At 42.1% G+C, this 13,284-nt stretch overlaps 1 protein-coding gene across 1 annotated transcript; it reads right to left on the minus strand.

The window, feature by feature from the left end:
• Positions 1 to 1,001: 1,001 nt before the first annotated feature.
• On the minus strand, positions 1,002 to 11,717 carry bmf1 (BCL2 modifying factor 1). Its single transcript, XM_010740437.3, has 4 exons — positions 11,538 to 11,717; positions 9,556 to 9,752; positions 8,718 to 8,920; positions 1,002 to 3,927 (listed from the first exon to the last, which is right to left on the minus strand). Exons 2-4 carry the CDS (start codon positions 9,725 to 9,727, stop codon positions 3,811 to 3,813), a joined length of 492 nt encoding a protein of 163 aa, XP_010738739.1. The 5' UTR covers positions 9,728 to 9,752; positions 11,538 to 11,717; the 3' UTR covers positions 1,002 to 3,810.
• Between the last annotated feature and the right edge of the window lie 1,567 nt (positions 11,718 to 13,284).

A 13,284-nucleotide genomic window follows, 5' to 3' on the forward strand; every position in this document is an offset into this window, starting at 1 on the left:
TGGTATGAGTGCAGCTTGGGAACCTCGATCCAAAAAAATTATACAGGGCACCATGGTGGCTTGTTTCCCTTTCCAATAAATCAAAACAGGCCATTGATCCGAGCCTACTTAGTCAATGCACAGATATACGTCTGACACATGGCAAGATTAGCCTGAGAGAACAATTCAGAGTATATGCTATACATTAACACACAACAGATAAGGGACCCATGGGATCTACAGAAACAAAGTACTTTCCAGTGCATATTGATTACAACACAATGATCAAGATTAAAGAATTGAACACATAAACGCCCTGTGACTTGAGAAGAATATGAAGACAACCTGTGTGTTTTGAAGCATCTCTAATTTCACTCTGTATGTATTTTTAGTAACGGGTGGGATGGGTGATGACTCATTAATTATAAAGGAAAGGTCATATCCTGTTGAAAGGTTAAACTGTATCGAAGCTGCTGCTTTTCTAAACTGCAGATTGTGAATCACCCATGATGACTTGTGAAAGATAATGAAAAAGGTCTGAATTGGTTGGGCCCATCCCTGGAAAATCGCAACCATTTGAAATACTCCCAAAAATCTATTTTTTGAGTATCAAACACATGCAGGCTTGGAAGGTGTTTTTTGTAGCTTTCTTCTTAATGAAGAGCAGTAGTTGTGATCAACGTGAATTCATGGTGGTTATAATGTTTTCCAGTTTGAAAAATGATGAATCCACTTCTTCGGTGTCTATATGTATGCTCGATATGCTCCACACAGTTACATTTTGGATATATGGATGATGCCACCATTGAAATCCCATTGCAACCAACATGAATTCAAACTGACCATCGATGTTGTTCTTCATAAAGGACCAAACTACACTTTTCTTACAGCCTACAGCAGCTGAGTGATACTAAAAAGGTAGAATTTGGTTTGCGTATCACATGAAGCAAACCAACCTGCTGAGTCAAACAAGTGAAGAATACATGAAGTCTCAGACCAAAACAAAGGAAAATAAGAAGTAATTGCACACACAAGTGTATACAGTAGAAATGGGCAAATGTACAAAAATAAATAAGACGGCAAAAAATAAATTACAAAGAAAAGTGAACCGATGAACAATACCCATGTAATAAAGGAGCAGCACAAAGAGGACGCCAAGAGTCAATGGTGAGACGGGGCGCTACAGGGACTGGCTCAGCGTTCAGGATCCGCAGGAAACTATAACCACAACCACATTCAGTGCACCTCACACGCCTACTACTACATGCTCAGTAGCCCCCCGTCACCACCACAGTCAGCAAGTCAGCCTCAGACTCCTCAGTCAAACTGTACCTTTATGTGTGTGCTGAGAAATTGGCCAAGAGGATTTTTTTTTTCTTTAAACTGAAATGAAAGTTAAGAGACTTGACAATACCTCGGGAGGTTTTTAACATAAATAAATGGGTGAAAACACTGCTCTTATTCTAACCATGTAACAGATTCTCAAGGTTACCAGTAGCCCACACAGTCCGTCCCTGAGACATCTTTAAGAAAATGAGAGGAAACCCTAATTATGCAGTGATAAACTTGACACATTGTAAGGAGCAAGTAATTACAGACCCCTGATATGTACTGCTCCTTGGGTCCAAAAGTTGGCCTGGGTTCAGCAATGGAGAATATAACAAACAGCATCGTCAACAGTGTCTTTAAACATATTCATATTTCAACAATAATTACAGTCATTTTCACTTTTGTTTTTTTTTGTTTTTTTGTCTGCTGAGCCAGTGGTAGTTATATGTACTAAAAATGTCCCAAATCTGGATCCGAGCACCAAAGAAGAGAACAAGACCACCCAACAGAATATTAAATGGTGGAAAACCCCAAAAAAGTAGCCTGAGAAGATCTGTTTCACAGATTGATTATGCAGTATTGTTTGGTGTTCAGAACACACACACACACACACAGGCTGTGAGAGACAAACCAGGACAGAAACCTTTCATTGGAGGCACGTGGCTCTATTGTAACTCTACTTTTAGCCTGAAACACTGGTACTTGAAATTTCCAGAACCCAAATCCAATCAGTCAGGTCTTAACATTGATTATTTGTCTTCGACATTAGAGAGAAATGTTGTGGCAAGAAAACAAGTCATAACTGAAAACCTTCATACAAGACAGAGGTTAGCATGGTAACAATCTGAACTCTTGAAGGGTGTACGTTTAGTGCAAAAACAGTGGATCCACAGTTCCACTTCAAGGGCATGGAGGTCTGAAAACAATCACAAGAAACGAACACATCTAAAACACAGGGATAACTCCAATTCGAGGATGAATTTGGGAACAAATTTAAACGTAAGAAAGAGAATCTGATGTTCTCAATAAAACTTCAAACTAAAATCATTACGGTAGACCAAATAGTTTTGTTAGGTAAAGGATGCTTTGCTCTGTATAACAAACAGTGTGCTTTACTAATTTAGTGTACTGGTGCTAGACCTCCCAAATGCATACAAAACTCTGCGTAACATTACTTTCATCTAAATATCTTTCCATGTTCTTCAGCCCTTCTTCAGTGTGCCACATCTCAGACAACAACCAGCCAACCAGTAGCTGTGTTAAGTAATTTATAGGCATTAGATCACTCCAACACTCCCAGAACATCCAATCACTACAGGATAAACAACAATCTTAATACAGTCTAAGTTGTTACACACAAAGTGAGATATATAATAAGTCTTATATAAAATATATATATATATTTATATATGTATAATATGTCAGTGAATGTATATTTTCTAATGCTTAGGTATATAAAATATTGATTCAAGATATCTATTTACTTATTCCACTGCTGATAACATCTATCTCACTGTTAGGTTGTTTAATACTATGGTTTTGTCAGTTAACATAATACCTATTAATTCCAGCTAACAAGTTTTATTTAGTTTTGTTTTCCCAATTTCTAATATTGTTATTGTATCAACCATTGCTTTCTTGCAATCTCATTAAATGCTGTTGTACTCAGGTTTGAGAACAGTCGCCAGACTTGTTTGACCAGTCACTGATGTTCAGTACTGCTCCACCCTGATACCTCCTGAGTCATAAAAATGTTCTAATTGACATGTAGCGTGTAACTGAAGACAGGCTGACCTTAAAACATATTTAGATATTTAGATTACAGGTCAAGGTGTGCAGAGACTTTACTTTGTTCCCAATGTTTTGAATGATAGTGAGGGATTAAGTTCAAACTTATTTACCATACCGAAGAAAATGGAGAAGTAAGAAAACAAAATTGGAAAGCAAAATAAAGAAAATAAGAAGAAATAAATGTTCCATTGAGGTGAGGTGCAAAACGCTTTGTTCTGAGAAGTTGCCTCTTTGGAAATTAGTAAATCGACTCATCTGGTCAACTGGGAAACTTCAGAAAAGAAAACCTCACACCGCATTTCTTTTCATTTCCTAACCATCTCATCTTGCCTGTCATAATTGCTCAATACTCGTTCTGGCAGAATACATTGAATAAGGCATTCCCAGGGTCTGTGGAGGTCATTAAAGATGGATACATGTTGAAGTGCAAAAAATTTAACAAGAACAATGTACTGTACAAAACTACTACACCACACGTATACCAAAATATGAACATTGTCCTGTAGAGGAATCTCGGAGCATCATGGCATCTTCTTGAGAAGAAAAAAACACACGACCTTGTATAAAAGTTGGTTGTCTCCGTCCCGCGGTGACTTCATGTCTCCTTTCTTTTCCCTCCCAAAAACAGACCCGTGTTAGATTTGACAGTGCCATTAGGAGTCCAGTTCCTCAGAGAGATGAAGAAAAGGGACGCGAGGTTGAAGATGCTCCTCACCTCCGTCCCGCTCCACCTCCTCCAGCAATGAACCCCCTGTCAAACAGAAGGCTGAGCAGAGCTGCGCCCAGGCGCCACCACAGCGGCCCCTGGTTCCTTTGGTTTCGATGATACTGAAACAACAAATAAAGATGAAACATATGCAAGTTAGTGCACTCTTCTGACACTGGTGAAACAGTCACTAGTTTGTGTTTTCATGTTGGGCTGTGATGTGTGCTGATTGACAGAGAGCACGGTGAAAAGGGTCAACTGAGAAGACAAAACCAGACACCGGAACAATGCTGATATTTTCACAACAGTCTGCTCCTGTCCCCAACAATACTTATTAGAGAGGCCACCCTTTGTGTGCGGGATCCCTACACAATCCTGCCTTCCTGACAGACGTTCCAAGCCATAAACACATTCATCATACGGCCACACATTTTCTAATCTTTCTGGCAGAGACCAGCAGCGAGTAGGCTCAGGAGGAGACTCTCTCAGGTTCGCGAGCCAACTGGATTGTGTGCGATTAGGAGGGATAATGCTATCTCTGCCATTGAGAAGCTGAGATAAGATAATTGCACCAAATGGGATTAGGGAGCGCTTGATGAAAGGCAGGGAGCCTCTGGAAAACACGTATCTGCACAAGAGAGAGGTACAGTAGTCCAACAGCTCATCTGCAGACGAAAGACAGGCTCCACCACGCCTGATAATGCTATGGTTATTTTCAGCCCGCAAAGGTTGTAAACTGAAAGAGATTTGAGATTACTTTTTCATGACAATGCACTAAAGTGTGCTGTCTTTTCTTGAAGGCCAAAATATATTAAGGCGGAGATTAGATATGCCATATTTACATGACTGTTAAGGTGGTGTCCAAACATTGACCTAGTTACCAGCAAAGAACTGCCACTGTGATAAGCCTCAGGGCTTCTATACTCTTATCAGTTTGTGGTGAACATTGCAAGGTGTTGCATAAGCTTTGCGAGATTCAAACCAGCATGTGTGTAACTTACTTAACACTCGCTTACTTGCTTATTGTTCAAAAGAGAAAATCATCAAATCAGAGCCCGCTCTTGATAAAACCAGTTCTCAGTTGTATGATAGATCCAAATTGTGCCTGGGGTTATTTTGCCAAGACCAACATAATGTGTGCTTCATATAAACATTGACAATATTTTTATGTAGCGCAGAGTGGATGAGCTGGCAGCCAGCATGGCTTGACTTGGCATGCTTTCAGTCTTTTAACAACTCAAAAGACGAGGAAGACCGAATGACTGCATGCGTGCGATTATATGTACATTGTATGTCAATACGTGGAACACTTAATGGTGCTTAGAGTTTCAACATTAGATGGATTATAAAGCTGCAGGGGTAAAATGAGTCAACTGAGGGATTTATCACGCTACAAAGCTTGTGTATTAACTACAAGCTACATGAGAAGCAATTAATCTTTATAAACAGAAACAGAATGTTCCTGTGACGGTGACCTTTTGCCCTTATGCTCTACCAAGCTAAGAGAGAAACACCAAGACAAACAGAGAGAGAGAAAAAGAGAGCGAGAATGAGAAAAAGAGGTGTGCACAAGCCTGTCGCAACTTAGTTATGAGTCACGCCACCAACTGTCAAAGTGAGGCTCAGGCTCTAAATTTAGCCAGCGACAGAGTGGCAGAGTCTAGCCAGATGCTCTGTGTCGTCACTCTGACACCAGCCTGATGTGCTTTATCTGTGTCCCATGTGGCCTGTCTGTCCAGCCAGCTGCTCAGACGCACTGCCTTATCGCTTGAGCAAACAGGACAGCCTCAATAGCAAGAACCTCTGGATTGGTCACATCAAGGAGGAGACAAGGAGCAACTACAAATACAAACAAAGACCAGTGGTTTTACATAATACAGAGCAGGGCGGACGGACATCACTGTTAACAATCATCACACAACAGTGAATATAAAGTAAATATCCAAAGCCAGCTTGTGTTTTTATTCTATCTCCACTCCCCCTCTACAAGTGCTGAAAGGAGAGGAGTGCCATGCCCTCACTATAACAGTGAGGAGATAAAGCCACAAACACTGCGTGCATGCAGACACACACACTCACACACACACACACACACTCACACACACACACACACACACACTCACACACACACACAGACAGGCGACATTCAAACCTTGCTTTCAACACCTCCTATCGAAAGCACCGGGAGTCGTCTCTCTTAAAAAAACATGGGGATGAAACCTAACTCTGCTCCTTGCCCTGTGCAGGCTGGAGCCGTCTTCCTGCCATTGTGACTGTCATTACTGCCGTGTCTCAAATGGCGGGACGGCTAATGTCAGCCATCCTCTGGGGACCTCAGCGTCCCCTCCGGCCCGCTCTGACTGAGGAGCAATTTATCTGTCAGCATCCACCAGCACTCCTTCGCTACCTAATCCCTCCTTTCGCCAGGGGGCTGCCGGCTCCCATGAAGGACACTCACAGCCACATCGCTCACAACTCCATCAAGGGCAATAACACTTGCATGGCTCAGGGACAAGTGTCTGCACTGAATGACTGCAATCACCTCCTGACAGGAGCGGATAGGAATGAGAACTGACAATGCCACTAGTATGGAGTGAAAGTTTTTTTGTACTATCAGACTGTGTGATAGTGAGAGGTGAGAGGCAGCAAAAAGTAGAAAAACAAGTATGGATGTATTCATGCAAGAGCATGTACACACGCACGTAATACAATTAATTGCGCAACCTAGAAATAGCAATTACAGAGGATTCAGCAGAATCAAGCGTCCAAAACCACACATCAGTGTTTGGGTTGTAAAAACATCCCTCCAGCTATACACACGCTGAACTCACACACTCTGGCACAAATCTAGTTATGCTGCACTTGAATGAGGAGTGTCAATAGTGGTCATACTGGTCTCTTTTTTCAAGTTATCATTATAAGTTCTCTTCCACCTCATGATGCAGGCGTAATATTCACTTCACTGCTCGTTCACTATCACAACACCAGTGTATCTGTGTCCTGTCACTTGTAGTTTCAGGATATGACCTCACAGGGCCGTTCTCACTCTGACTGTCCTCTCTGCTGTTTACTCAACCAGCAAAAAAAGAAAAAAAAAAAAAAAAAAAAAAGAGCACAAGCCACTTCCTCATCCCCTGACCCAGGCCTGCCTCCGTTGTGCGTCAATAGATCGCTGCCACACACTTCACAGCAACCCTCCTGTCTGACTGTCTGGTTGTCTGCGTTGCGTTTCCCAGTGTCACAATACATGAGTCATGCCGAGCCGCAGGGGTATAAATAACTTGATAAGCACATGAGAAAATCAAAAATTGTCTCGCAACTCAGAGTGTGATGCTAAAAAAAAAAAAAGAGAATTATATCATGTGCAAGACAGGGAGGGTCCCATTTCCCATAAGGGAGGTTTTAAGACAACTGAAGTTGGTTGTTACTTGATGATTTGAGGTTCATTTCTAAACCTCTCCCCTCGTAGACATGCTTATACCATCATTATGGACCCCCCCCCCCCACCCCACATAGACCTCTTATTTGGTTGTCTCCTGTGGCCGAGGGAAGGGGCTGACTGGAGACTCCCTACAACCACAGCTGTCCCCCTCGGGGCTCACGCGCTGAGCTTCGGGTTACAACATGTTTACCTACTCCCGCCACTTCTGCTTTTTCCTGGACGTATCAGCATGTGTGTTTAAACGTGCATGTGTGCATAAATACATGTGTTAGACTGTTAGCCACTTGTGCAAGACGCTTTTGCACTCTCCCGAGGGTTTATGCATATTTTCCGACGTTGTAGCAAATAAAACAACCGTGTGTCGCTCGCGGTTGTACAACCCAAGCAACATACAGACTTCAATGGACAGTGTCACTCTGACCACAGTGTATTGTTTGAGGCCAGGCATCCTCCAGGCCACTTGCCTCCACGGCATAGTGAGGAAACGGGAGAAAAGAGAGAGAGAGAGGAAAAGAAAGAGAGAGAGAGAGAAATAAACAGGAAGAGGAGGCAGGGGAGGGCCTGTGGTTGGTGAGGTGGGGGAAGGGCTGTCCTGGTTCAGCAATGTCTTTGGCTTGAGGGTGGGGGGTGGCGGGTGCTGGTCTCTGTAAGTTCTGCATGTGCACAGACTCTCCAAAACAAATATGGAGCAAACACAATAAAAGAGAGCAAACTTTTCCCCCGCCATAAAACTTTGCCAGATCAAAAAAACAGTGTGGATGGTGTTAGTGTGTGGACTTTAAGATTTTTGCTTTACACCCCTGTAACACAACAACGTCTACTTTGATGGCAGTTGTGCAAATAAAAAGACAAAAAACACTTATTGCTGATTAAATTTGAAATCCATAATCAGAACAATCTCGTTTACCTGAACATATAGCTCCTGGCAATTCGAAATCATTGTAAAACTAAGAAACAGACTCTCCTCCACCTTTAAATTGGTTCATGTGCAGTATTTTGCTCACATTTCCTCCTGCATAACAAATAATGAGGTGGGAAATTCATGACTACTTCTTTACTACTAATACGTTATAAATGCAAAGAACCAAGAAGTGTTTATGGTGTTTCTCATATGGTTGTGGGTATAATATTAAAGGGACTGATTTGTATAATAGTGAATCCTCCCGGTTTTACTGCATTTTATTTCACCAGCTCAGCTTTACTGCCCTCTCTAGAGACTTTCCAAATAACAGGAAAGAAATCTGTTTGCCTGGCAGCAGTCACTATTAGACAAATTTGAAAACTGTCAGATGAATACTGCATGCGTAGCACTTCTACATCAGGATTGTCTTTATGCATGACTGCATGAAGGGCACTGAGGGGAGATTCTGTTACTGCTTGGGGTATAATTCCCAGTTGCACTTGTTTACTGGCATCAAACTAGAGGGCAAAGAGTTTGTACAGTCAGCAGGATGCATAATTGCTCCTCACCAGTTGTAGGTGTTCCCGGTGAAACTGGTCTCCTATCAGCTGGAGTTTCTGGCCAATGCAGGCCTCCACACTGCGGGCCACAGGTTGCTGCCGTGGAAGCTGCTCCATCCTGTTTTGCTCCCCTTCGCTTTCTTGGTGCCTTGCTTCCTGATCGCCAACAAGCTCAAAGTGTGCCGGGAAGTGCAATCGAAAACCTGCGTTGCCTGTTGAGTGTCAGGGCTGAGACTTATTATTTTTGTCAACACCACAAGTGTTCAGAATAAAAATGTAAGTACAGCAATGACACCTGACAGGGTGTTTTTTATTTTTTTATTTTTTATTTTTTACTGAGATTATGTCTTTGATGATGATGAAACCGATACAAAGAGCAACCGAGTACTGCCGAACGAGAGAGAGTTTCATAAATCACTCACCCACAACAAACTTGCATGACACAGATTTGCGGTCAGTCAGTTGTCATGGACCTACTCTGGAATGATTACTTGTATACAGCGCCAATGTATCTTTGCTGTCACTGATAATCATTGTCCAGTGTATGGTTCTCTGTACAGTTTCTGCTTACACAGGTAAGCACTTCTGTCACGTCCTTTCAGTCACAATGCCAGTCTGGCGCCTTTTGAATAGCAAAGCAGCTGGGTACACTCCATACAGACCATAAAAGCCACTGTGATCACGACTATCAGGCGCCAGGGATGAGATCAGTACAGCAACATTGTTACCCATTTCTCACAGTAAGTCTCACATTATAGTTTCGTGCTTCAGTTTTATAACACTGGCTATCACACACAAGGCACTGTTCCCTTTTCACTTTTGAAACACTGTATGTCATCAGCCTCACCGTAGAAGAGTGGTCTGGGCTCCTCCGCGACTCCACAGGGAAGCATGCCGTTGTACGGTGCCAGGGCAGGACCAGGTGTCTGTGTGCCCTGGTCTTCACACTTTATCTCCCGGAATGTGGTGCGCCAGCAGTGGGGGTCTGGCTCAAACACATCATCCTCCTCATCGTCCATACGGGGGCACTAAAAGATGAGCAGCCTTAAAAGTGACAGGACAAAGAAACAGCTGATTATATCAATTGTCCTCCAGTCAGTATATGAATCTCAGGTTTTTATTTCACTAATCATGGCAACAGTGGACAAGTCTGCGTTAGATCTTGATGAGATGATCTCAGACACATTCATTATGCTTTCATTCCTCCAAAGCATTCATTATCATTATAGACAACCTGTCTGCTTCATAAAGAGTGCCCTCAAATCAATAAAACCACACTGGACAAGTTGGGAGGAGAAAAAGAGCAAATGGTCTGCCTTCATTTGTGGTAAAGAGCTCAGTGCTTATTTAGACAAATGGCTCTGTTCATCTCAGTGATGAAACCACACAATTCACTGCGGTTAGGAGAGTCAGTTGAGCCACTTTTACATAAATGGGAGTTTGGCTGACTTGGTTAAATGAGAGGTAGATTCTCTCTTGACTGTGCTAAGCAGAGCTGTGGAGAGTCAGATCATTTCCCCGTGATTACTAACTTATAACACTATTATCAGGCACTTTTGCAGTAAACAACTGCAGATATCAGCGCGCAGATATATTTGAAATTTACACATGTGTAAACTTGATGACAGCAACAATAAAAAAATGTGTGATTACAAATCATTAAAGCAGTCTGGTAAGAATCTCAAGTAGCACTTGGGAATCTCTCCAGTGTCAATAATGCACTTTACTCAGCCCTGAATCATATGGCAGGTCAAAGAGTTATCAAAATACGGGTGAAATTTAAGTTGCCTCACCAGCTCACCCCTCAAGTCACCATCGAGTTGTAATACAGGGTTAGACTACTACCACACTTCCAAATTAGGGTCCACAGCAAAAGGGTAATGACAGTCTTTGAGGAAAATCCTAAACCACTCTCCCTACCCTGGTCTGTCAGCAAGCCAGCTCCCTGAGAAGGAGTTTTCATTTCTTCACCCAACATAAGCAGATTGGCCTGTCTCATAGCATGCCCAGACCTCACAATATACTGCATGCGTTCACAATAAACCCTGTGTGTAAAACCACTTAATGCTTTGTTTTGACAAACAAAGAGTAAGAACATGGAAGGCTCAGAAAAAAAAAAAAAAAAAAACATAGGCTCAACTTCCAGATACCCAAGGTTAGATGCTTTCTGCGCTGCTCTGGTAGTGAAGCTGTGTGTTTGTATCAGACAGTAGCTCCCCCTGCTGAAAACTAAACAAAAGGGAAGGAGGGAGAGATGTGTTGGAGGTGGTGGTGGTGGTGGTGGTGGTGATGGTGCCCTGTTATTGACACAGTTTCAGTCCAATGGTATCAAGAGCCTCACATGGCACCATTTCCACCTTATATAACACCATGCACATCAAGACCTCCACAAAACTCAAGGCGTCTTTATCCAAAGATTTATCAAATATTTTAATTATGTCAGAAATTATTATACAGGATCAGTGTTTAAATGTGCAATCACGCGTCAGATATTTGAATATATGCAGAAAAAGTCTGAGCCGTGCAGCCTTGAAGTCCATTCACCGCCCGGGCTCCACGAACCGGGAAAGCCGGTATATTTGAAATCCCTGCTGTATGAATGACAGGCTGAGTTACACTAAATAATGTTTTTATTCTGACATCTCGGACGTGTCGATACAGGAATCCACAGGTTAAATGTGGAAATATTAGTTACAGCTGTTCCAACAAACGACAACAACAACAACAACAACAACAGCGGCACGTTGTTTTGTTGCTCCCTCATAAGGACGCGGATGTCACTTAAATTGTTAAACACTGACATTGTAAAAGTGTTTTTAAGGGACTTACCGCAGAGGTGTGCTTCGTTTTAACGGGTGTATTACACTCAGGAGGAGAGAAAAAAAAGAAACAGGACAACGAGATCAATATCCTGGGCAAGTCAGGCGAGTTTAGTCCGTATCACATCCGCGACTACTTCCATTCTGCGAGGAAAACTGCAACAAGCCGATTTCATTTCGCCGACGTCAGCTCCAAGCTGACTCCGCCCGTCCGGGCGTGGTGCTGAAAGTTAGTAAATAAACCCTCCTTAAAGGCACAGGTGTGTCTGTCGTCCAACTCTATGCAGTCTCAGCACAGGCGGTGCCTGTCCCTTTAAGGCCGGTGCGCACTGGGACGCTGTAACCAATCGTCGAGTTTGTTTTCATCCCGGCTACCCCGCCGTGTATTCAGACACGTGGACGGGAAATTCCCCGTAGCACGAGACCGCTTTCACGCTGCCGCCGCGCTCATCTGGTCAGAAAGTGTCATCAGGGAGCTTTACATGACCAATGAGAGGAAAGAGAAAATAGGAAGACACGTTCATGTGATCTGTCACCTTAATTACCCTCTGTATGCCTCCGCCATTTTAAGAGTAATAATGATAAAATAAAAACTATGTCTAAGGCTGGTATTGTTTTATAACAAAATACATAGTGTCATAATAATATAATGAGGTCTTCATCTGTATATTAGCAGTAGATTTCCCATTTTGTTACCCAAGTATGTTCTGGTTAGATTTAAAAATTTTATTGTTTTTGTTTATATACAATCATTTATATGTATGCATATATAAATATAGATATATAGCTTGTAGTACACAACATATTGTGTATTTGTGATGTTTGTAATATCTGTATGTTTTCAACATTCAATAGTAGTGTCATATATACATATATCTGTATGTTTAGTTATGTTATGTCCCTTGTCCTTTTATGTACAACTGAGAGCAAAGTGAACTGAAGTCAAATTCCTCATGTGTGTACAGTACACACACCTGGCCAATAAAGTGTTTCTGATTCTGATTCTGATTAACAAACTCTTCCTAGTGGCCTAGATCTTGATCAGTCTAGTTACACACCTGTAGCTGGTGTGTTTGGTTTTTGACATAGATCAGCCTCGACACAGTATAATTATGGTTTAAATCATCCTCATGGGAGGCTTCATGTCTCCACATCACAGGAAAAAATGAGATTGTTAATCTAGAGCAGTGGTGCTCCCCCCTTTGAAGGCTGAAAAAGTTCATGTCACCTCACACCACGCAACTAATAAGAACCAATAAGAAGTTGAATTTTACAGCTGTTTGCTGATAGCATCAACTTATTTGTTAATTTCCCCTGCAGCACAAACAAGATTAATTGGTACTCTATATACTTCTTTTTCTTCTTCTTCTTTTTTTCTTCTTTGCTTCCACTGGCACTACTATTGAATGTTGAAAACATACAGATATTACAAACATCACAAATACACAATATGTTGTCTACTACAGGTGTAAAGGATGATCAAGATGTACACAAATCTAGAGCTACAAAAGCTAATTCCCAATATAACCACAAACACTTTTCAGTTTAGATATGCAAACATTCCTTTATTTACTAGGTGATTCACAGTCTGACAGTCTGACAGTTAATCACATGTACGCCAAGCTGATTCTAGTCCACCTCTTGTTATGGAGAGCAGTTCTGGTGATCTGCCCCCTCCCCCTTCCCCCTCGGGGCTATCACAGATCAATAAACCCTTGGACAGCTGGAGTTGAGGCCGGCCTTCTGCATTCTCTCAC

This window comes from Larimichthys crocea, chromosome XXIV (genome assembly GCF_000972845.2).
Source record: "Larimichthys crocea isolate SSNF chromosome XXIV, L_crocea_2.0, whole genome shotgun sequence".
Lineage (NCBI taxonomy): Eukaryota > Metazoa > Chordata > Actinopteri > Sciaenidae > Larimichthys > Larimichthys crocea.

Excerpts from the sequence above, each read along its gene's own strand:
- bmf1 (XM_010740437.3), bottom strand. The coding sequence starts at position 9,727 with ATGGACGATGAGGAGGATGATGTGTTTGAGCCAGACCCCCACTGCTGG. Across the intron at positions 8,921-9,555 it reads GCCCAGACCACTCTTCTACG|GCAACGCAGGTTTTCGATTG; the intron begins GTGAGGCTGATG and ends GACACTCAACAG. Across the intron at positions 3,928-8,717 it reads ACCGGGAACACCTACAACTG|TATCATCGAAACCAAAGGAA; the intron begins GTGAGGAGCAAT and ends TTGTTGTTTCAG.